Source organism: Convolutriloba macropyga, chromosome 13 (genome assembly GCF_964194025.1).
Source record: "Convolutriloba macropyga chromosome 13, txConMacr16.3, whole genome shotgun sequence".
NCBI classification, from domain to species: Eukaryota; Metazoa; Xenacoelomorpha; order Acoela; family Convolutidae; genus Convolutriloba; species Convolutriloba macropyga.
In genome coordinates this window covers 30028436-30053556 of record NC_134480.1, presented here as the reverse complement: position 1 = coordinate 30053556, position 25121 = coordinate 30028436, and the positions used below count along the sequence as shown (strand labels likewise).

Here is a 25121-nt window from a genome sequence, read left to right as displayed (position 1 = left end):
AAGTGGGGATGCAAATGGACTTGGGGCAACAACAGAAAAGAGCCCAAATCAACTCCCATGAGCCGCTGAAGCATGACCGTGGCCCGCGAAAATTCATATAATGAAAACTATTAACTATCGACTGAAATCTTTAAATTGGTTCATGTTCAATCATACCCTTATATGAAGTCACTGACAACTGTCATTATCCAGCATTTGATTTTGGTCTACAAAACAAACGACAAAAAACGGACGGAAAACAAAAATTCATTTAAACTTTGCGGGAAAACGGTGCCGTTGAAACCAATATCTAATCCGTGGAAATAAGAAATGATCAATTGCGCATTTTTTGAACACAAATAATGTGATAGATGACCTCTGAAAAAGGAGACTAGCTAACAACTAGACAGGAAAAAAACAAAAGGTGCAAAGTTGAAGAAAAAGACATTTTTAGCTAACAACTAGACAGAAAAATGATCAAAAATGGGCCCGTTAAAAAAAATCCGTGCCTTTTGATTTGAGTTGTTCTCTCCTCCTTTATCTCTGGTTACCTGACTATATTGCTTAGTCCTTGCTCAAAATTCCTCCAACAGTAATCAGTGATAGCAAACAGATTAAATTACTCTTCGACAGCAATCAAAATCTAATCATTCTAGTCAGTATTGAATCATCCCTGTCTCTACCGTTGAAATGCCAGTTGAAGCAAACTTTGATTTACTTAGCTAGTCATGATTGGTTGTCTGCAATATATTTATTGTCAGTAACCAAAGGCCACGGAACTCATTATAGTTTTTCATGCTTTTTCAATTTTTTTTACATAACTTCACACAGAGTTCTGTAAGAAAACTATTGTTCTCTCGATTATTCCGAATGGTTTCACTTAAGCACATTTTTACAGTTCTTCGCAAATTATACTCAAGATTGATGAAAACTATTGTTGCTGTTGTTCATTCTATTTTGTCAAATATATCCACGGAAACTTCGTCAATTTTTAAAAACTTATCAGACATTTTCTAACGTGTTTCTGCAGCCTACAATAAATTAGGTTTGAATTGAGTTCATAATTTAGCTTTACTTTCTTTGGCAAAAAAATCAAAAGGGCCACGCGGAATTTTTGCATAAAGCGCTCACTCACGATTAGAATAATTGCTTCAAATTTTGTTCGAGAGCAATTAAAAACAGTTCTCTTTACAGCTGACTGGAATCGATGTAACTATTTTCTATTATGGCCTTATGGACGATATTGTTGTATCTATAAACCATCCACCTATGTTCCCGAATGGTACAATGGTTGTGGGAGACATAGTATGTCCGGATAAAGATTCTATCTGCTCTATTGAAAATCTGGATCGAACCAAAGAGTTGAATATGAAGTTTTACCCTCGATTCAAAGGCGTGAAAGGAAACCCGCATGAAAGGATATATCGATTCCCAAGTGTGGAATTTTTAACGCCTACTGTCTCGCATTCAGAATTGATTGGATCTCGACAGACTGTGGAGGCTATTTTCAAAGTTATAGGGGAAGTGGAATCGCTGACAGTTGCGGTCACTCCTGACACAAATGGTTGGTTTTCATTGCAGAAGTATTGAAACTGTCCCCCCCTCCGTCTCTACCAATGGAATCTATTGATATTTTAAAATAATAAATTGTTTTAAAGTACACCAGAGAATTCAACTAACAAAAAAACAAAGCTCACTTTCTAGGTCATCAAACGGTCTTGAGTGTTGTCAAGTACCATTAGTAAGAGTATCAGGTCTTTTACATTATAATGGCAATATGCTTTTAATTCCAATGGATATCGCAACCATTCAGTCAAAACGGCCGACATTTAAAAAAATGCGACGAATCCTGAGCTGATTCAAAAAGCGCCGAAAACATTAAATTGTTTTTAATTACCATAAATTGTTAGTTATTTAAAACAAGTTTTTGATTGGGTAACTTGATATCATGTTCGGTTCTGACAGCTGCAAATCGAGGATCTTTTCTGTCCCTCCAGTCCTATATAACCAGTCTGTTTCAACCCTACCCCAAATATGTACTTTTTTGTCCTTAGAGATCCTTCATTTTAGGCACAATAATTTGCCAGTATCGGTAGACCATTGGACGGATTTTTGTTTTTGGTTGTCAAAAAAATTAGTGTCATAAAGCCAATCCTATGGAAGATAAGCGCTAAAATAGTAAAATGACGCATTATTCTTTGTCTGCTTACATTATTAGCAAAGTTCAATTACCGTATACGTCTTAATTTCAAAACTTCGCTGCATAATTAAATTGTAAATGCCGTTTGTGCGTAATTGTATGTAATTGTATAAAATCCAAACAATATGCTATAACATGCGTAAGTGGGGGGTGCAAATGGACGTGGGGGGCAAAAACAGAAAAGATCCTAGAAGCCAATTTACGCTTTCCTACTGTTACCACAATTCGCTTCTCGCTTCAAGGATTTAGCAAATTCTGTTTCGGTGTATTTACATTTTGTCGACAATGTTGGTTTGTTCACTGGTTTCAGAAAAAGTGGTTTTCAAAATGTAGTGAACGGATTAAACAAACGGATCTGTTCTGTTTTGACCCCCCAGCTTAGTGGGCTGATATTTTTTACGCCACCAAACCCCCCCCCCCCCCCAGGCGCACGTGCTATATTTTACATAGTAATGAGCTCCATAACATCACATAGTTTGGAACTGAGGGCGTAAAAAACACTTGGGGGGCAAAACAGAATAGATCCAAACAAACTAAACAACATTTCGAAAAGACAGTTGACTAAATGCCAATACCTAAGTTTTTTCTGAAATCTTAAGTTATATCAGTTATCGCAGTTGAACTATATTCCCACATAAATGACTGGAGTAAACTAGGCAGCTTAAGTTTACTAGTGTTCGTCCAATTAGCCATAATGAAAATATAACAATTTTACCTGTTTCATTGTACCTTCCAAATTTATGAATCAGCGACTTTTTAAAACAGATTTGATTGATTAGTGTTTCTTCAGAATTGCATCAGATGAGGTTTATATTTGTACTTTTGACCAGTCTAAGACTACATGCCCAATATTTTCATGGCGAATAATAGATGCATGTTACATAGTTACACCATGTAAGCCATTATCAACAGAGAACGGATGTAAGTCCAAACTGAAAGCCAAAGATATGAGATGGTTAAATGGTTATGATTTAAATAATTACCGTAGATGCAGATAGCTTTCTTCTGTAGCAAATTCCCCATTTGCTTTGTTCAAAATATAGTTCAAAGTTTGGATTTTAATTAACTCCCAGCCCTTTCTTTTCCATATAAAAATTTTTTAGCTCAGAAGGCTCATAACTATTAGAACTAAATTTAGAACTAAATTGTTTGTCGTTTTCTCAAAAGCAGTTCGGACCGAGAAATTTGCCCATCAAAATCTTGAATCTTGATGTAGTATTTCAAGCACTGTCAAATATTACAATCTTCTGGGATAGCAAATTGCTGTATGTTTTTATAAATGGGTCTTCTTTTTCTCGTTGCTTGCAGCATTTTAAAATGAATTGTGATAAACCAAAAGCTAAATATGGTCAAAAATAATGTGAAACTGGACTTGAAACGCTCAAGTGCACATTTTAAAATGCCAAAAATCTGCAGTGCCAGAAATTAAAATACCAGAAATTTCTAATTAGCCAAAAATTGGCTTTCGTCGTTTTAAAACGTGCGTGTTTCGTCTTTTAAGCATGGTTACGTCACTCTGCAGAAGTCACTTCGAAATTCTAACTTAATATCTCGAAGCGCTTTGCGGTTCTCGATGAACGCAGAAGATCTTATTGACTTCAAGCAGACTCACGTAACCATTACTTCAGGAAAGTGCACCCCAAGAAAGCGCACCGTCAAAATATACTGGAAAATCTAAAATTTTTGAAAGTCAAACTAAAAATGAGGTCAAATTTTTTTAAAATAAATTTAAAGCTAGTGAAAGGAAGTTTTCGCACTAAACTTTTCTCTATTCCAAGTCGTTTTTCAAGTTGAAGTCACAGGTGGATTCAATTGTCCACACCGAGAATGAACGCACCGGGGGGTTGTTGTGTGTTCAAAATTACGTAGTCTCGAAACATTGAAAAATGCACGAAATCCTGGACATGAACGCGCGAAAGCCTGGACATGAACGCAAAAAAGTCTGGATATGTACGCACTATTTTTGTAAGCCTTATCAAGAAAATTAATGCCTATTATCAGATGACTTATAGCATTCCTACTCAAGTGGCAGCTTTCAAGGCAGAAAGCCAAAAATTTCAAGGCAGAGTTTAAATCAAAAAGCAAAATGTCGAATGCAAAAAGAATTGCACTTTTCTAGCGACCATGGATCAGACTTTCATCTTTTTGAAAAAACTCAAACCAGACATCCCATTGACCAAAATTAGACTTAACACCATGACTGCGCTGCTAAAAAGGCGTCAACTTAACTGAGCCAGACAATTAACTCCAATTTTTTTTATCGAGAAGTCAGACGCATGTTTTCTCTTCTTCAATTTTGTACATAAGCTTTTACATGCATGTTGAAAACTGAACGCTATTTTATGGTACTCCCACTTCTTGTTGCTATCAAAGAGTAACAATATAGCTGAGCTCGATTACTAATTCCGGTGTTTTTTTCTCAATAGTTCTTCTGCATCTCTTGTTCATATTTTCACATCGTTTTTCAGACTTTTTCAAATACTTGTATGTTACTGCTTGGTAGGAAAATGTGCGAATTTCCTGGGAAATGATGGATTTTTAGCGTTAGTGCCCATAGCACCACATGCTAACTCCGCTACAGCGCAACTGACATTAAAGAGTAAATCATTATGTAAAAATATGACACGTGCCATTGGGGGTGCAGATTATATGCACCCACCACGCGAGGAGTGCAAACGAAAAATAACTAAATTGCTAATTGCCGTAAAGCAAACTTCTCGGAGCAATAGTGAGGGACCAAATACAACTTATTTGCTCGATTTTTTAAAATCACCACTCAAACATTAGAACACTGAAAATATTCTTTCAAACGAAATGAGACCACTGAAACCCCGTAGCCAAGAAATCGACAGCACCAATAAAACAGTGAAAAACTTATTGATTTCAGTTTACCTCTTTGTCAAAATTAAATGTTAAGAAGTGATGTCTTTCATATATTAGAGCCTTATATTCAGTTGAAAATTGCCACATGTTAAATAAAAAGTTGAACTTTGATCAGGTGCATGATCAATTGGTTGCATTTGAAATAGAGAGGAAGACCAATTAAATAACATAGCTGCACAAAAACTGAGCTGCAACTCACAAAACTCGCACCGACTAAGCAAAAACATAGACTTAGAAATAAATGAGATTGGATTTAGAGAAGAATTTAGAAAAAAAACTTCTTCAAAATAGTAAATATGAATATCAAGATCAAACAGGTGCTTGCGAACAACAAAGTCCTACTAGGAAAGCAAAATCTTGCTCGAGCACCGTCTTTTTAATGCTCTTCAATTACAGTTAACAGAAATTGCGCTGCAAACGCAGTCGCTTTTTCGCTCCACTTCATGTCTCGTTGATACAAATATCATCTCTATAATTTTACTTCAAAAATCATTAAAGAAGGAAGCTCCTCAAAAAAGTTCAATTTTTTTTGAATTGCACGAAAATAACAATGAGTTCATTTTCTTGCTTTACAATTAATAAAATTGAAATAATCTACCCAAAAAAGCATTCTTCCACCAAAGTCAGTCAGTCAACAAACCATGGACTTTAGATACGGAGAAAGCAAAAAGCAATCTGAAAATCAGTTGAAAACCTATTTAACTCTGAAAACTAGTGTTTTCAAAAATATCGGAGACAACAAAAACTTTATATAGCTATTGATATTAATTATGCTTGGAAAGCGTACACCAAACTTGCAGAAACCAAGAAAAACCAAAATTGCAAATATGTCAAAAATGAAGAATTTGCTAAAAATCATTTCTTTCCAAGAGAGTGCTGTCAAAATTTTTAAAAAAAAACACAAAACGGTATACTAAATTTTTACCAACAGAAAAACCATACAACTTAAGAAATCACCAAATATTTTTTGTCAATTCCGCTGGGACAAAAATATCAAAAAATGAAAGCAAAATTCAAAAGTTTATATAAAACTTTACAGGTTGTGTCTAAGTTTCTTTAGTTACTACCAAAATTCCAAAGATTCAGTTATTATGCCTCAGAGATTTTTTTGAGACTAAGCAACAAAACCAATAAGAGAAAAAAGCAACATCAACGAGCACAAGGAAAAAATTCATTAAATTTTCATTAAAAAAATTAAAATAAAAAGATCAATACTATTACGTAAAAAATAATTAGACACTAATATTACGCCTCACAAACAAACTAAAAAAATGTCATTAACATAGCTGGCAAATTGCCAGAAAATAGCCGCAATAGCTTCATAGATCTGTAGTCTCAAAAAGAAGGTAAAAAAGACAGACCAAAAAAAGAAACTTATTCTTTTCATTAGGGGCTGAGATGTTAAATTTTGATTGAAAATATGTATAATTTACAGCTATTTCTTTTAGCTGCTCTTAAATAACCTTCAAATAGAGTGACAAGCACTCATTTGACCATATCTCTTTGAATTAAGCAAAGAAAAGTCAACTTCAGAGTGAGGAAATCATTTTTGAGAGTGAGGTAAGTCACGTGTGATCAAAAACTTAATCACGCGAATGAACAAAAAAACTAGCTCCACCAAGAGTGAAAAATGACGTCACCCACGCAATTCAGCTGAAATTGCTTGAACGAATGAACAAAAAGCAGATTTGAAGTGATTGTGACGTCATATGATCGTAACAAAAATCGTGACGACGAAATAAATAAAAAACCAAGAGAAGGCCAATAATAGCCTCAGCTATCGCTTCGCGGCTATTAAAAAAGAATTCGTGAAAAGAAATAAAAAAACATAATTGGCGGATTGCCAGAAAATAGCCGTAATAGCTTCGCAGACCAGCAGCCCCAAAATGACAAAAAGAGAAAAAGACCAAAAAAAATTGACAAAACCTTCCGAACTTGGGGGAATTGACCTCGAACCACCGGCTAGCGGTTGGTTTCCTGAGTAGATAGGTATGGTGGGGCAACAGTAGGCGGAATCAATCTCTATGAGCCGCCCTTCGCACCATAAATATAAGTCTCCGAAACAGTTTCTGTGAATCGCATATTTGAAGACAAGTGAGCTGAAAGGCTCTAACAGCACTTAATGCCCGCTGGGCGCAACCTGTTTCACCCGGTGTTGAGGACCAAAAATCAAATGCTTCAGAGAAAAAATTGGTCAAGCAAAAAATTGCATAAAAAACCGACAGGACTAATATGTTTGCTACAAATTTGTTTGAGAGCAATTAAAACTGATGAGATGTTACATTGTGATTTAAAATTTGTTTAACTTATTGCTGCATTTGTTAGATTCCCCTAAATAATCTTCAATTAGAATAACAAGCACTAACTTGACCTTATCTCTTTGAATTAAAGTAAAGAAAAGTCAATTTCAAAGTCAGGAGGTTATTTTTGAGACTGAGGTAAGTCACGTGTGATCAAAAACTTAGCCGAGCGATTGAACAAAAAACTCTCTTCGCTAAGAGTGAAAAATGACGCCACGCACGCAATTCAGTTGAAATTGCATAAACGAATGAACAAAAAGCAGATTTGATATGACTGTGACCTCATATGGTCGAAACAAAAATCTTGGCGACGAAATAAAGAAAAACAAAGAGAAGGCCAAAAATAGCATCAGCTATTGTTTTGCGGCTATCAAAATCAACTAAAATGGGCAAATTTTGAAATTGATTGATAGCTTCTTTAATTTTGTGAAATGAAGTCGTAGAAAAGCGATAGTTGCAAACTGAGAAAATTTTTCACTTTAATTTAATCCTCAGTAACAACCAATAACATTTCTATTAACGCAACTAAATGATACATGTAAAACTTCAAAATTCAAACTAAAAAAGCAGCTGTCAGCTGGAGACAACAAATATGCTTACAATCTCATTAGAAAACAAATTTGAACTGAATTTAAACGACCAACTATCTGGAAGTAAAAAAAAACAACAATTACGAGCGACGAAAAAACGCTCAATTTAGCTGAGACATTTCATTAGGATCCACATATGCGTCAGTAGCAACATCTGGGAGCTGCCATTAATAAGATTGATTGATGATGAAACATACCAAAACGTAGCTGGCAAATGGCGAAAAAATTGCAGTTGACCACCTTGAGGCCCTTCGGGATTAAACAGAAAAGTATGAACACAATACAAGTTGACAAAAATTTCTAGTTTAGTGCTGATTAAGTTCCATTACACAACTATGTTTTCATTCGGCATCTCAGTTGAGGATTTTAAGCTTAATAGTAACTGCAGCTATGAAATGCCTAAATGATTTCCGATAAATTTATACACTTTAATGTGATAACTGGACATAATGTTCTGCACCATCTATTCTGTTTTTGTCGTTAAACGATTTCTTTATTTTTTGTAACCTTTTTCGAATGAAATCTAAAGTGAGGAAAAAAAAATCTTAATACTAATATCGTTTAGCGGTATACTCTAGTGAACTTTAATAACTTCAAGCACTCTGTCTTTAATTGCGAAGTCTTAGTGTTCGGGCTTTATCGGCTAGACCCGTTTTTTCTTTAATCTTTTGACCGTGACCGCAGTCACTACATTTTATAATTCACTGAATAGAAAAATTCAAAATGCAGTCAGTTAAAACTGTCAGGTAGTATGATCGTCAGAAGTCTAGAGTGAAAGTCGTGATTTGTCGTGTTTTGAAAACAAAACCGTGATCGAATTATTAAACGAGTTTAGAAAATAGACCGCCTAAAAAGTAGCCTTTGAGTGGCTCAAGGCGGCTATTAATAACAGCAAATACGGGAAAAGCTCCATAATGCACAAACAGGCCAATATCCGACGAATTGCTTTTGAACGACAGGCGTGGCAATTTAAATTAGATGGGGTGCAGCTTTTTATGGTAAGGAAAACCCGACTCCAAGGGTTTGAACCCGCAACCCTCCTGTATACCGATCTGAACCACTCAGCCATAACCTCTTTAAATTTTTCATGCTGAAAATTGTCTTTGTGCTTGCGACAAATTTTCTTCGGAATGAAAGCAATTGAGATCGGCCAAAAAATGGTCATGCGTGAAAGTGCTTTGAGAGAAAATAACGTTCTTTTATCAGCTGCGCATTGACGGATACAGACATTGACAAATAGGCAGAGTTAGAACACATGTAATATTTTGCACGCAAGAGCAAAAACTCTGAAAATATAGGAGTGAATTGACCCCAGTTGAAAAATTCTCAAAAACCGAGTATTTCCTGAAGCTTCAAATTCTCAGTCCACTTCAAAAGCAGTTTGAAGCCTTCAAACCTACTCACTTTATCGCTTTATTTAATTTTCCAGCTTGACTAAAAGCCGCTCTGATTTGTCTTCTCCTTGGCATCGAAAAGTGGGGAAAATGTGAGCTGATCTAAAAAAGACAGTGCACCAATAAAATCGTCTTCTTATCGCTTAGCGGATTTAAACTAGCTATAAAAGTAAATTTCATCAAAATTGAGTACCGTTAAAAACTTTTAATGCACCTGCACGGTTAAAAAGTACGCAACATCATATGCAACCTATCAAGCCTTTTTACAGCATTTTGGGAACAATCGTGTCTAGAGGTATAATAACTGGATTTATCCTAAAGCAAAGCAAAGGGGGAAATGTCGGTGGATAGTAGTTTCATTATTATTTTGATAATGACACAATTTCGTACTGATGTGGCTGAGGGTGTTATTCTGGTGTAGGAGAGAGCTGAACACTCTGTTTGGTTGTCCATGTCCGTCTGGTACCCAAACACCCACCTCGTTTTCCACTGGCTCATCATAACACAGTCCTGATTATCAGCACTCATGTCAATCGCATACGCTGAAATGACAGATCTATCTGGCCTTCTGGTATAATATCTATCGTTTCGATGCAATTTATTACACCCGGGTCGAGGTTTGAGCTACAATGAGCGCTAAAACTAGATAGAAAAACTATTTATGGCGCAACTTGTGAGATTAAAAACTCCCATTATAATGATCCCCTTAAAATTTTCCCACTCAAGTCCTCTGAAACAAAGAGTGCTATCAAAATGCAGTGAAACAAACCTCAACAAAATTTAAAAAGTTCGTTTTAGGGTAATTCAAAAATTGAGAACAAAATGAGACAGAACCAAGTCGGAATAAATTCCGGTTAAGAACTTCCAGAGTCGAAGCAACAAAACTAAACCTAAGAAACAATGAAGTTGAAGCTAGAAACATTCGAATAGAATTCTTGGAGACTTATTTTGTCTTATCAGTTCTGAAATCTACTCTGACGATGAAACTAACAAACATAACCGACAAACGTCGGGCGAATTGCTCTCTAACGAACTGCGAGATGGATGGCTTCGGTAGCAGAGGTGGAGGGGGAGGTGGCAAATCGTTAAATCGTCGAATCGCCAGGAGGAGGATGATGGCGGACGGGGGGTGGTGGACTGGGGAGACCGATGGGTGACTATGGGGGTGGGGGGTGACGGGGGACTAAAAATTGCCCTGCGCACGGTAAAATTGTCTCCAAAAACCAATTAAGTTGAATCACATACTTAGATACTACTAAGGCGTAAGGCTCTACGAGAGCTGGTCAGTTACTTAATGCTTGCAGGGTTTTACCAGTTTATCTCGTTTTTGAGGACAAAAAGTCAAAAGGGTCAGAGGAAAAATAGGTCAAGCAAAAGAAGTTGCATAAAGATATGGCTAAAATAATACTTAAACTTCGTTTGAGAGCAATTAAATATCATTAGGAATCTAATGAAAATTACCACACGGTTGTTATTGCCACCGAGAAGTTATCGAACTCCAGGCGAAGCCGAGGTGTTATAAAAACTTCGAGGGCGATAAGAACCGTGTGGTAATTTTTTTTAATCAACACCTGTTGTGATTATTTCAAAATTGAACTCAGTTTTTCATTTTTATTTTTTGTGCACAATTACATTTTCAAAGGTAACGTGATATGTCTTCGGATCTGTTCTTCATTTTGTCCTCATGCGCCCCTCAACCCACACACACACACACACACACACACACACACACACACACACACACACACACACACACACACACACACACACACGAACAAACTCACCCATGCACACACACACACCATCACACACAAACACAGATACACACAAACACACATACGCATACACACACCCACACACACTAACACACTTACACACACTTACACACACACGCAAACACACGGATAAACACACACGCACGCACACACACACCACATACATAAAGACAACACACACACACCACACACAGACACACACATACACGCACACGCATACACACACACACTCACACTTACACAAGCACACACGCAGACACACACACACACAAACGCACCCATGCACACGCACACACGCTCCCACACACGCACGCACAAACACAAACACACACACACACAAACAGAAACACACGCACATACGCATACACACACATACACAAACACTAACCAACTTACACACATGCAATCACACGCACAAACACACACGCACACACACAGACACACACCAAAAAAACACACACCACACACACCACACCACACACTCACCACACACATACACACCACACACACACACCACAAACACACACACACACCACACACACACCACACGCACGCACACCACACACACACCACACAAACACACCACACACACACACACCACACACACAACACTCACGACGCACACACAGACACACACCAAAAAATACACACACCACACACACCACACCACACACTCACCACACACATACACCGCACACACGGCACACACACACACACCCACACCCCACCCACAACACACACCACACACACAACACACACCACAAAAGTTTTTTTGGAGTACAACTTTATCAAACTGTTTCCATCATTAGACTACGAGTTTATCACCACTCTTTTATCGCCACTGTTAACTTAGTAACAGTGGCGGTAAAAGAGTGTGATAAACTCGTAGTCTAATGCTGAAGTGTTTTTCCAGTGTCAATCGGGCATTAAAGTTTGTTGCACTGGCCGTTTATTCAACTGATATTATCGCAACAGGTGTTGATTAAATTACAAAGTAGAACAGAAGAACCTGTTAATGAAACAAAATCACGCTACAAACCCTTAAAATTTTTAAATAGGAAATTATAGCTTTCGCGCCACATCACATCGCGCCAGTCCACAAAGCGCTGTAGCTTTGACCGTCCAAGAACAAAAAATAGCCTCAATGAAGTTATAATACCACTCAATCATTTATTTTGCACAGAATTAAAATATCTTGTTTTCAGAAGGGCCGAGAAGATTAGCAAACAAACGCTTAGCAAATTAGTGAAACAGAAAAAAAAACCCACTATTTGCTACAAGACTCTTTTGAACGCCCGTTTTTGCTACTTTTTTTTGGAAGTTTGGCAATCTATTTTGAACTTTTGCCTTCCCATTTTGGCAGTTTTGACATAATTTGAACTTTTTGTTACATTTTGAAAGTCAATTAAAACTTATTCGTACGGAGAACTAAAGCACGGTGACGCGCCGTTGATGGTTTGTATAGCCTAATGAGATTTTAAACTGTCTTTTGGAGTATGTGGCCATCAGTAAAAAGTTTTCAACTTATCAATTTTGAAGGGTTATAATGTACCGGGGAACTAGCAAAAATCAATTTTGCTCAAATTAAATTTTTTATGAACAATGAGCAACTTGCGAAACAATTAGCTATTCAAGAAAAAACGCTAGCTTTTTCTCCCTAATTCTTCAAAGAAATTAGCTAAAAATGTTTCTCTGTTTTTTATGCCATTTTGTATCTAATCTATTAGCCTATGGATTGACCCCGAAAACTTGTGTTCCAGCCGCCAAAATTCTTCTTTTTCCAAACCTTTAAAATGTTCATATTGAAGTTCAGCAATCCGTTTAATTTGAAAGCAAAAACAATTGAAACAAAATAATGTTAAAAATATAGAACCGGAAAATAGTAAGCACAAGTTTCAAACTATATGTCTTTTTTCTAGGTGACGCCTGTAATCATTTTCGGAAAAGTGAGAAGCAGATCCCGCTTTTTCTTTTTTATGGGGAGAAAAATTGAGATTTTATGAATTGTATCTTAAAATCCTTGAAGAAAATTTGAAGTCAAGACTGTAACATACCCGGCAGATTGCCGGAAAATAGCCGCCGTTGATTCCAATAAGCATGATTGGGATTGAACGAATAGAATATATTGAAAAAAAAGATTTTTGTACAAAAATATTTTTTAAGTCCGATTTATTTTGATGGCATTTCGTAGTTGAACATACTTCTGTTTCTTAGAGAGAGGCTACAGGGGCTACTATCAACACCAATAAGCATTAGAGGTGGTAACTAAGACTTATAGGAACGACGTTCAAATAGCGGGCATCTAAAATTGGGCTTTATGGGTTTATCCCGTTTCTATTTCTGACCTCAATTTTTTATACCGACTCTGTTCATTTTGAATTGCTTTGCTTAGCCACTGATGTTCAAATTCACTTTTAGCAGAATGAGAGAAGAGAGAAACTAGCCTAGAGAAGTCAAAAAGATTTCACGCAAAATGTCGAAAAAGCGGCAAAATGGTAAAGCGAAAAAAAATACGTCCGCAATAATAGCCGGCTGAGAAGATGAGGGCGGCTATTAATAATACCCATACTGTTCTTCGAGTAGTAAAAAGACCAATACGTTTACGATAATTGCTTCAATTTTACTTCGAGAGCAATTAATAATTTTTAAAGCGTTTCGAGAACTTCACTGTTGTCCACAAAGACAAAACACTAAGACTCCTATCAGGGTAAAAGTGTGCCTTTTGCGGCTTAATGATTTTACGTAAACCGTTGGCTAAATTTCCGATTCTGAGGTCGGCTAAACTGCATCGACCCGGCGCTGAAACCTCAACTCAGGCAATTGATGAGTGAAAAATAAGTATAGATACTAACTGTGAATAACACTCTCTGCAAAAGCACCCTGGAAGAAGGCGCCTGGGATGGGAAGGAACTTCCCGTTCAGAGTTGGGCAAGTATTTCTGCTCTCTGAAATCATAAGTTGATTGCTGCGTAGTCAATTTGTACTAAAAGGATTATGAAAATTACAAACCTGTCTGTCATCAATTTCGGACACAAGATCGAGAAATTTTGCAGTTTATAAGATTATGACAAAATTCAAAGATAAGTTCGTGCAAGATTATGTAAGAATCATATGAGATCGATGATCTTATGCAATGTTGAATAACCAGGGTCAAAAGCAACATTTTCACAGAGAAGTCATAACTCATCAAGCACTTACTCATGAAACAAGTTGACCATCCGGCATTCTGGACCAGTTTCCTATCCTCAACTGGGATAGACTGTTTGATTCCAACGCAATCCTGGTTGACAGTGTTAAATGACACAGCCCAGACGTCAAGAACAGTCCGCAAAGCAGAGGCGCACGCATATATGGAATCGGCACTCCCCGATTCGACTGCCGAGTAGTCGTGATCAAGAGTGACGTCATCAATTGCAACACCACCAGTGCAGACTAAAAATTAAAGGCAATGATTTAAGTCAAACAAAAACGATAACTCAGTGTGCTTACTTACAGAAAACTGTCAAAACTTATCACGACGGTGTGATAGAAATCTTACCAAAGTTAGTATAAGTACTCGCCGTATAAGTTAGTATCAACTTTTGCAAGGTGCTATACCAAAAATTCTGCCTTCTCGAAAATGTATGAATATCAAACTTTATCTATAAAGTTACTTTATCGTCGCTTTTACTGGTCAATATCATATTCGAAGCCCTGGAAAAAATTTAGTATGGCGCCGTAACAAGCATTGTATCAGGTCTTCTATCTTGAGTTTAAAACGTACGAAATCTTTGAAATGTTTGATTTAGTCGTTATCATTGGCTTTATACGAAAGAAATGTACGGTTTTCGAACGTTTCAAAAAAACTTTGTTAGGTTTGAATTAAAAACAGCAAAAAATTGACCATGCTGCCAATTTCCGTGTTTACAATTACTTATTCTTGGAGTAGGGTTACCTATCTGAGGTTCCAGACCTCTGGTCAGACTAGCAATGAATAATCATGTGATACATATGCCTAAAATAAGTGAGACAGTTTCTAGGGTTATGGTGAAACAGATAAAACGCTCTGTGGTGATTCTGGATGATAAAGTTCATTCGTGACACTTTAGCCCTAATCCATCCTCTGTTCTAACCGGTGTGTGTGTGTGTGTGTGTGTGTGTGTGTGTGTGTGTGTGTGTGTGTGTGTGGGTGCGTGTGTGACTGAGTGAGTGTGTGTGTGTGTGTGTGTGTGTGTGTGTGTTTGTGTGTGTGTGTGTGTGTGTGTGTGTGCGTGTGTGTGTGTTTTGTGTGTGTGTGTGTGTGTGTGTGTGTGTGTGTGTGTGTGTGTGTGTGTGTGTGTGTGTGTGTGCAATTAGTTCAGTGAATGAATTGTTTGCTGAATAAACGTTTTTAATGAGAGATACCAAACACTCCAAACAACAAAAAAGCTACTTCCTAGCTGCTTCTTTGTATAAAATACAATTTAATTTGGATTTATTTTTTTACACCAAATTTACAAATTTACGTCCCGGTTTCACTTAATTAGGCAAGGAGTGTATTTCCATTGGTTTTGTAAGAAAGCAATAAGTCGAAAAGAAATCGAAAAAAAAACAACTGACAATTTACCAGAAAAGAGCTCTGATAGCTTCACAGACCTTAAGTCTCAAATTACCCAAGAAAAAATGAAACCGTAAAAAAATAATAAATAAACAAACCAATTGTCTCAACTTGATAGACTTAAGTCTTGTTTTTAGAGGGTTACCCAATTGAGAACATTTATCAAAGTGGCTAACATTACGCTGTCATGGATTTGAGAAAGTACAGATACTTACAAAGACACATATTTGTATATTTCAAAACCCAATAGAACAAAATTAGATTTGAAAAAATCATTTTATGGAAACATAGATGCAAAACAATGATAGAGGGAAACGGGTCCCAATAATTTTTTGCCAAATTGAGGGACGTAGCTAAGACCCTTTATGGCTCAACTTTGTTACTTAACAGAAACATTTTGAGAAGTTTCAAGAGCTTGACCTCGCCCATTCTGACCTTCAATATATGACCTCTAAAAAAGCTCCAACATAATTATTGTCCAAACATATGTGAAGTTCTAGACTTAAAAAGGCCCGCGTGCAGCTGAATAAAGCATGACTATTTCATTCTCGAAATCTTATTCAAAGAAGACCATAAAATTCTGTCACCACTAATTTTTGTCCATTTTAGCCGTATAGAGGCCCGTAATGGACAGCTTGTAGAAATCGAGCTAATTTTTTGAAGTACAAATGTCAAATACAGACATCGATGTTTCACAATCGGGTATACAGAACAATTGTGTTAAAAACAGTAATTAAAATTCCAGGCATAGTTACCAAAAACGACATCGCGAATAGAATAGTTAAGGCAGAGGTTTCAACAGGAGATTAAATGTCAGCTTAGCAGCCTCGTGATTGGCTCCAACTAGTTCAGTGAATGAATTGTTTTGTGAATAAGCGTTTGAATGAGAGATAACAATCACACGAAACGACAACAAAAACACTAATTTCTAGAGAAAGAGTGGTAATTTCAGATAAAAAATGACAACAAAAATTTAACGGCCCAGTTTCACTTAAATAAGTAACAATGTTAATTTCTATTGTTTTTGTAAGAAAATTCGAAGTAGAAAAAAATCCAAAAAAAAACAACTGACAAATTGCCTTTAAAGAGCTCCGATAGCTTCGTAGATCTTTAGTCTCTAACCACCCATGAAAAAATCAAAACGGCAAAAATAAAACATAGCTGGCAGATTGCCAGCAAATAGCCGCAATAGATTCGTAGATCGGCAGTCTAAAAAAACAGTAAAAATAGACAGACAAAAAATTCGTCTTTTCATTGAAGGCTTATATGTTATATTTTGATTAAAAATCTGTACAAGTTATTGCTGCCTCTATTAGCTGATCTCAAATAAACTTCATTTAGAGTGACACACACCCATTTGACCTTATCTCTTTGAATTAAAGTAAATAAAAGTCAATTTCAAATTGAGGAAGTCATTTTTGAGAGTGAGGTAAGTCGTGTGACCAAAAATTTAATCATGCGCATAAACAAAAAACTCGCTCCACAATGAGCGAAAAATGACGCACATATGCAATTCAGTTGAAATTGCATGAGCGAATGAACAAAAAGTGGCTGTGACGTCATATGGTCGTAACAAAAATCATGACAACGAAATAAAAAAACATAGCAGGACAAATCCTGACGTACAATTTGAAGAATTTTCATTGACTAAACAGAAAACTAGACCTAGATCGGACCATGAATCGATTGGGAAAACCATTTAGAAAAAAATCCAATCCAAAAAATCGAAAAAACAGTGAAAATCAAAGTGAAATTGCCGCATGTGAACAAAAAAACAATAGCGAGAAGGCGAATTTTTGTTCAAACACCGTTTTCTCACTCTACTTTAAATTTAGAGCGAAAAAATTTCACGCCGCAAAACCACTCGCTTTTTTCGATCCATTTCCTGTTTCGGCGTGACCAAAATGACTACTCCAATTTGACTTCAAAAATCATGAAAATGTGTGAACAGATCTTAAAAAAAAAGACAGCGCCCAAATACAATTCAAATTCTTTGAATTGTAAAAACATAGCAGGACAAGTCCTGACGTACAATTCAAAGAATTTTCATTGACTAAACAGAAAATTAGACCTAGAACGGACTGGAAAAACCATTTAGAAAAAACTCCGATCCAAAAATTCGAAAAAATGGTAAAAATCAAAGTGAAATTGCCGCATGTGAACAAAAAACCACTAGCGAGAAAACGAATTTTTGTTCAAACATCGTTTTCTCACTCTACTTTATTAAATTTCGAGCGAAAAGAATTCACGCCGCAAAACCACTCGCTTTTTCGCTCCACTTCCTGTTTCCGCGTGACCAAAATCACTACTCCAATTTGACTTCAAAAATCATGAAAGTGTGTGAACAGATCTTAAAAAAACATAGCCGGAAGAATTCCGGGAACGACTCGAAGGATAAAATTGCCCATACTTATGACTTAATATATAGAACAACTACTGTGAACCCTGAACCTCCACAAATGCCATAAAAAATAAAGAAGAATAGAAACAGCATTCGAACACAAATTGGACAAAAAAAACTAGAAAAACACAATGTCTTTTTTAATAGTACAAGGAAGCATAAAACCGAGTAAAACTCTTTCGCACTTAGAGCAAAGCCAAATTCGCAAAACAATGGGTATTTCCTTTAAATTTCCTCTAAATTTCCCAAGAAAAAAATAATTGTTACCAAGAGAACTTTAGTCAATTGGTAACCGAAAATATCTTAATTAACAAGCTTCTAGTCGATTCCCAATTAAAGCATTAAAACAAAAAAAAACAGGCAAAAACCATTAAAATTTGTCTAAAAATCAGCAAAACTGATCAAAATCTTCCAAAATAGAAGTAAACCCAAATTAACTACTTGAACACTTCAATTCCTATCAAAACAAGTCTAAAACTAATACAATATTATAATCAAACTTCATAACCATCAAGAGTTGGAAAAAACTGCATTTAAACACGTAAAAAAATCGCTCGCTTAGAGAAAATTTATTCAGACATCAGTTTCTCGCTCTCTCAAAAACAGCAAGAATGAACAGAAACCACTCCCTTTTCGCTCCACTCTTCAATTTTTCTCAGCGCCAAAATCACTCCAAATTTTTTTACGCGTTTGATATCCCACTTCGATAATCACTCCAATAAAATTGATGAAAAAAAAAGTTAAAAATAGATTAAAAGAAAACAGATTAAGAAAAGTTAGTAAGATCTGTCATTGAAAAGTGCTCTAAATATATTCCATTAAAACCTCTAGAAAAGTTTCTAATAAAAACTAGAATACTAAAAAGTAGCAAAGAGCAGAATCAGAAAATTTCAGCAAAAATTCAAAAAAAATCACAAAATTCGCGGAAATCTTCATAAAAAATACTCAATTATCTTTAAAAAAAAATGACTCAAAACTGAAATCAAAATCATCAACACGCATCAAAAACAAATAAATTGGACTATAGGCATCCCCAAATGCTATAAAAATTTGAAGAACACAAACATTTAAAAACAACTTTAAAGAAATCTTATATAAAAAAAAGCTTTTTGATTTCATAAGAGCACATAGAGCCAAAAAATGTTAAATAGAGCAAAAAGAAAACTGAAAAACTTCCAAAACAATAGGAAAACCGAATAGGCTGAGAAACTTCTCTAAGTTTAGAAAAAAAGCGAAAAACAGCTTAAAAAAATTAAGAAAAATAATTAAAAATGTTTCAATTTATTGTCATTTTTCTTAACAAACAAATCGTTTTAAACCTAAGGAAATGTAATCACTTGGTATCTAAAGTCTCAGTAACTAACATGCGTCTATTCAAAGCCCATACAAAGCAATATAACAAGACAAAACGCAAAAAATTACTAAAATTCGCCTAAAATTCAGCAAAATAGCTGAAAAACCTGCAAAATTGTACCAAATTCTTATTAATGACCAAAAACCTGCAAACCAATATTAAAGCAACCTTAAAAATCACACAATATCATAATAAGACTTCTAAACCCAAAAAAATAACAAAAAAACGGTTTTAAAAAGCCGCACATGAACACAAAATTTCGCTTGCTTACAGAAATTTTTTTCATACCTCAATTTCTCGCCCTCTCGAAAACAGCGGAATGAACAAAAAACCACTCTCTTTTCGCTCCCCTCTTCACTTTTGTTCAGCACCCAAACCACTCTCAAAATTTTCACGCGTTTCATTTCCTGCTTCAAAATTCACTCCAACTAAAGTGATTAAAAAAAGGACTTCTCCAATACTCCTCTTCGAGTCGTAAAAAAAGACAGCGCCCCAATACAATTCAAATTCTTTGAATTGTAAAAAACCAAGAGAAGGCCAATAATATCCCCAGCTATCGCTGTGCGGCTATTAAAAAAACATTTTTTTCTCAACTTGATAGACTTAATTCTTGTTCCCCAATTGACTGTTTCTATCAAAATGGCTAATATTACACTATCAAGGATGAGAGAAAGCACAGATGCTGAAAAAGCCAGCTTTTCATATATTTCAAAACCCAGTCGAACGAAATTAGATTTGAACAAATCACTTTATGGGAAAATAAATGCCAAGGATAGACGGGAACAGGTCCAAGTAATTTTTTGCAAAATTGAGGGACGTAGCCAAGGTCCTTTAGGATCAATTTCACTCTGACCTTCAATATATGATCTCTAAATGAGTCCCAGCATAATTATTGTCCAGACTTATGTGTAAGTCTAGACTTATAAAGGCTCGCGTGCAAAACAGTTGAATTAAGCATCGCTGTTTCGTTCTCCAAGTCTCATTTAAAAAAGGGCCAAAATGGCAGTCGAAATACCATTTCATACAAACATATGACTGACTAATAGACAGATGATACTTGGGACAGATATGTTGATTGATCTATCTAATTTCGAAGCAATGAGTTTTTATGGAACCTGGGCAAGCTATGTTTAAAAATCCCCAAAAAACAACTCAAAGCCAGAAAACCAAAATTTTCATTAAAGTCTCATATACGCTCCGAGAATCTAGGAAAACAATACTTATGAACGTAGGAAGAATAACGGGGCTAGTAAAACTCAAAGAGTTACAAAAGCAATTCAGTTCAAATTTTTGTTCCAAAGAAATAAAAAAAATGGCAAAAATGCGGCAAAAGAAATGAAACAAATGATCGTAAACGATAACTTTTAAAACGACATAAAACCATATCTCAGCCACACATACGTTTAAAAAAAAGGCTCCAAGATGTGCATTTTAGCGCAGCAGTGAAAATGAGATGAGAAAAATGACTAGAAAAGAAAGAACAGACATGCGGGACGCAAAAAGACAAAAATTCTTTAAATGGAGACACAATTTTTACGTGGGGAAGCGGTCAAAATTCGACAGGGAGCAAAGCAAGAAATCGTGGATATTCCCAAATAATGCTTGCAAAAGTAAACAGCAACGTTGAGAAAACCAGCCTTTATTATGAATAACAAACCACTATAAATCTGCGATAAGAAGGACTGGGAAACAAACGAGGACAAATCAAACAGAATAAGAGACAACCTCCATTTGGAAAGAAAGCAAAAAATTCTCGTTTTCCAACAAAATATTAAGAACCGAGAAAATAAAATTTTATTTGGGGGAGTGTTTAAGACAATGATAAAACTGATCACTATTGACCTAAAGAGTTGCAAAAGAGAGCGGAAAATGATGCCATGAACACAGAATCAAAAGTAAAAAAAATGTTCATTGATTTCTTGGCGCCTGATGAAATTGTCGTAACAAAAACGATCGACAAATTTTAAAAAAATCAATAATAGCCGCGCTATCGTTTGCTGTCATTAAAACCAATATTCTTTACTATCTATCCAAACCCCCGCTTTTTGCCAGCAGTATGCTTTCGATTGCTCCGTAGGCCATTTTAATACTGCTCTTTTGCTCTGCAGAATCCAGTTCGAACAATTTTTTACGACTCGAAGAGGAGTATTGGAGAAGTCCTTTTTTTAATCAATTTTATTGGAGTGATTTTTGAAGCGGGAAATGAAACGCGTGAAAAAATTTGGAGAGATTTTGGTGCTGAACAAAAGTGAAGAGCGGAGCGAAAAGAGAGTGGGTCATACCGCTGTTTTTGAGAGGGCGAAAAATTGATGTAAAAAAAAATTTTTCTCTAAGCGAGCGATTTTTTTTGTTCACGTGCGGCATTTAAAAGCGGTTTTTTCCATTTTTTTGGTTGAGAGGTTTGGTTATGATTTTCTTTTTTTAAGGCTGGTGTTGGTAGCGGTTTGAAGACTTCTGGAAATTTATATGAATTTTAAGCTAATTCGGATGTTTCATGTATTTTGCTGATTTTTGGGCTAATTTTTGCGATTTTTTTTACTTTTGTTTTGTTTTACTGCCTCAAATGGGTATTGAAAAGACCCCTATTACTTGAGAAATTTTTAGTTAACAAATTATGGCAGTTTTGTGGATATGAAGCAATTTTTTTGTTGAGAAATATGACGAAAAATAGCGAAAATTGGCACTATTTTTCTTAATATTTTTGCGGTTTTTCGTTTTTTTTCTGTTCTTTAGATACATTTCTTAGCCTATTATGACTAGCCTATTGTTTTGCGATCATCTGGATACCCTATTGGCTGAAAAGAATTTGTCTTTGGATTTTTGTGCTTTTGTAATCTTATAAAAATGATTAACTTCTAGTTTTTTAGTCAAAGTTGTTTGGAAGAGCTCATTTTTTCATGACTTGGCATCAAGTATTTTTAAAACTTCTCATGAATGGTTTAAGCAGGTACAAGTTGTGTGGATGAAGTAATTTTGACGAGATGGTTATTTCGAGGTCTCGATTGACGACAAATTTTGATCAGATTTTTCATCATATTCTAATAGGCTTGATTTTCTCAACTTTTTTGTTTTATGGTTTTGTTTCAAGATAATCCTAAATTAGTGGAGGCATGTTTTGTCTGATGAGTAGTTGAATGGCATTTAAATAGATTTCCATTTCGAGTCGTTTCCGGAATTCTGCCGGCTATGTTTTTTTTATTAAACATTTGCTTTGAGTTTTCGAAAGGTTGGCAGTGGTTTGAGGTGAATTACAGTTAATAGCGTTGAAATAATTTTTCATTCGGTGAACGTGAAAATTTAACCGCTAGCATACCAACAAAATGCGGTTAAATTTTTTTAACCGTTTAAAAACTTTAACTGCTAAAATGGACGGTGATTTTTTTCAGGGTTGAGGTTTTCAGCTCATTTACGCCATTCAGATTAAAACCGCAATTCCTACATTTTCTCGCTGACGCGTGGATCCGGGATACTCGAAAAGGCACTCACAGCTATTACCGGTTCCAAGACAAGTCAAGCTGTTCGAATCTTCTACAAACTCCCCAAGGTTCTCGTTACTTTTGAAGAAGAAACAATCCGAGTTCCCGGCTATCCGAGTCCAGCCAATAGCTACCTTGGGATCCATACCCTGAACAGCGTATTCATAGCAGGGCTTATTCTCGAGGCCAGTAGGGGAGGGTGAGGAGGGTCCTTGGAACTCAAAGCGACCAAGAAACAAGTAATTGACACTCCGGATGCTGTGGCTGAATCTTTTGACTGTACATGCAGGGCCAGCTCTTGGCGCTAAAGCAAAAAAACAACGCATTGTAATGATTCCGACAGGAGTGAATTAAAGTAAGTGATCAGAGGTCATACTGTTCTGTTAGACTCTAGCCAAATTGGGACGGTTATCTGCTAAGATCTTGCAAGACTCTATCAATAATCTTGTAGGGGCTCTCATAAGACTCTTACCAGATATATGTAATAATCTTAGCAGATAACTGTTGCAATCTTGTCTCGTAGTGGATAACCGCTATTTGCAAGACTCTTTTCACTATTATCCACAAATTTATGCCACTAGCATTTGCGTTACGGAAACTACATTCGGCGCAAGGCTTCTAAAACTGATTAAGGGAGAAAAAGTGGGAAGTATTTAGTACTTCTTTTCAAAATGGTTTCAACTTTTCAAGTGAGGGCAATTATAATTTTAATCCATCAAAGTTTTGACTGTAAATTAAAGGTTGAAGTGCAGTGATGACGATACCCCTGCTCACAAATTGCGGACACTGATGACATAAAAAGTGAAATTTCGAGGTCTGTGTCGGAATTTTGTAACGATTATTCGCAACTGTTGTCCACAATTTATTAATATTTCTTCCACGCGACAAGTGGTGACAAAACGTCGTCACTCATGTTCGCGAACGCAGACAGCTCTGATTTGTAGAATGGGTGACGTAATGTTTTTTGAGAATTATAATTTAAAGGGCATGCCGCATAAAAGAAACATGAAAATATTTGAGGAACTCAACCAACAATCTATTAATTTATACTAGAGCCCATAGAAGACTGTCCAGTTGAGCAAAGCAGATACTATTTTGCAGGTTTTGTCTTGGTCCTCCGCATTCTCTGTTGACTGGATGTTTTCTAAAACTCTTCGAGGGTTTTGAGAACGGTTTATTTCTCTCTTTCCGACGGGTTTGATTATCTTCAATGATTCCTGTAGAACACTTGGACGCAGATTGGAATCATTGTTGAAAACTTATCGGCAGTTAAGAGTACCATATATTTTTTACACCTCTAGTAGCATTTCCTATTCCTAAGATATCCGTATCCAGTCATCGGGGCTACCTTCTGGAATTCGTTTGGCCGATTGATTGTTTCGGAGTTGATTTATGGTGCGAATGTTTTTGCGGTGATATCTTGTGTGTTTGTTGACTCAGAAAAAAAGTGTTCAGCGCTAAGGATACCTGTTCTAGTTTGATTTACCTCCAAACTTATTTTAATTTAAATTTTTTTTTTAATGTTACCAGACATATCCTTATAAATCATATTTCGATCAGCTCACCCAGGGTAAGCTTTTGTTGTATCTGTTTTTTTCTGAACTGGTTCTGACCCTGGTCAAATTCGTTTAAGAGCTGTTCTGTTTAGTGAATGGTTTGGAATTTGCTAAGTTGGCTGAAGGTAGTAGATGGTCACCAGTCGGTGGTTTGGGAACCCCGGCGGGAAATACATCCGTGTGTGTAGGAGGCTGGAATGATTCCGAGCTCCCTGGTAAATACTAAAGACTGATCAATTTGTTTTCTTAGTTTCCAGCAATACAATTGTTTCTTGGACAACCATTCAGAATTTCTTCAACAAATGTCAGAGAAGTCTAATTCGAATGTTCATTTTGAATCTTTTCCTTACTGTTGGTTTTCCTAGAGATTTCGGATGGTCGTTATGTTTGGTATATATTTTCTTCAACGAATAAGCTACCAAAAATTTTCATTCTTTCGTAATCATCATCCGCCACAAGTGTCACTAATTTTTAAATTGAAAAAGTGACGCAAACTTGAAAATAAGGAGAAAATAACGACGACATAGGCTAAAACTCTAAAAACAACTATTTGCCAAAATTTAGGCACTGCCTTGCTAGGCCGGATTTTTTACTTTACTTGTTTGGTTTCTAGGAATAAGAATAATTTGAGAATTGT

At 36.0% G+C, this 25121-nt stretch overlaps 1 protein-coding gene across 1 annotated transcript in view; it reads right to left on the bottom strand.

Moving 5' to 3' along the window:
• Positions 1–13968: 13968 nt before the first annotated feature.
• The window catches only part of LOC142351688 (uncharacterized), a 34775-nt gene continuing 23622 nt past the window's right edge, over positions 13969–25121 (bottom strand). The window contains exons 3-5 of the mRNA XM_075403828.1: positions 22939–23232; positions 14320–14553; positions 13969–14066 (exon numbers count right to left, since the gene is read on the bottom strand). Of these exons, the coding sequence (XP_075259943.1) occupies positions 13969–14066; positions 14320–14553; positions 22939–23232 (626 nt within the window). The remainder of the gene's footprint in view (positions 14067–14319; positions 14554–22938; positions 23233–25121) is intronic.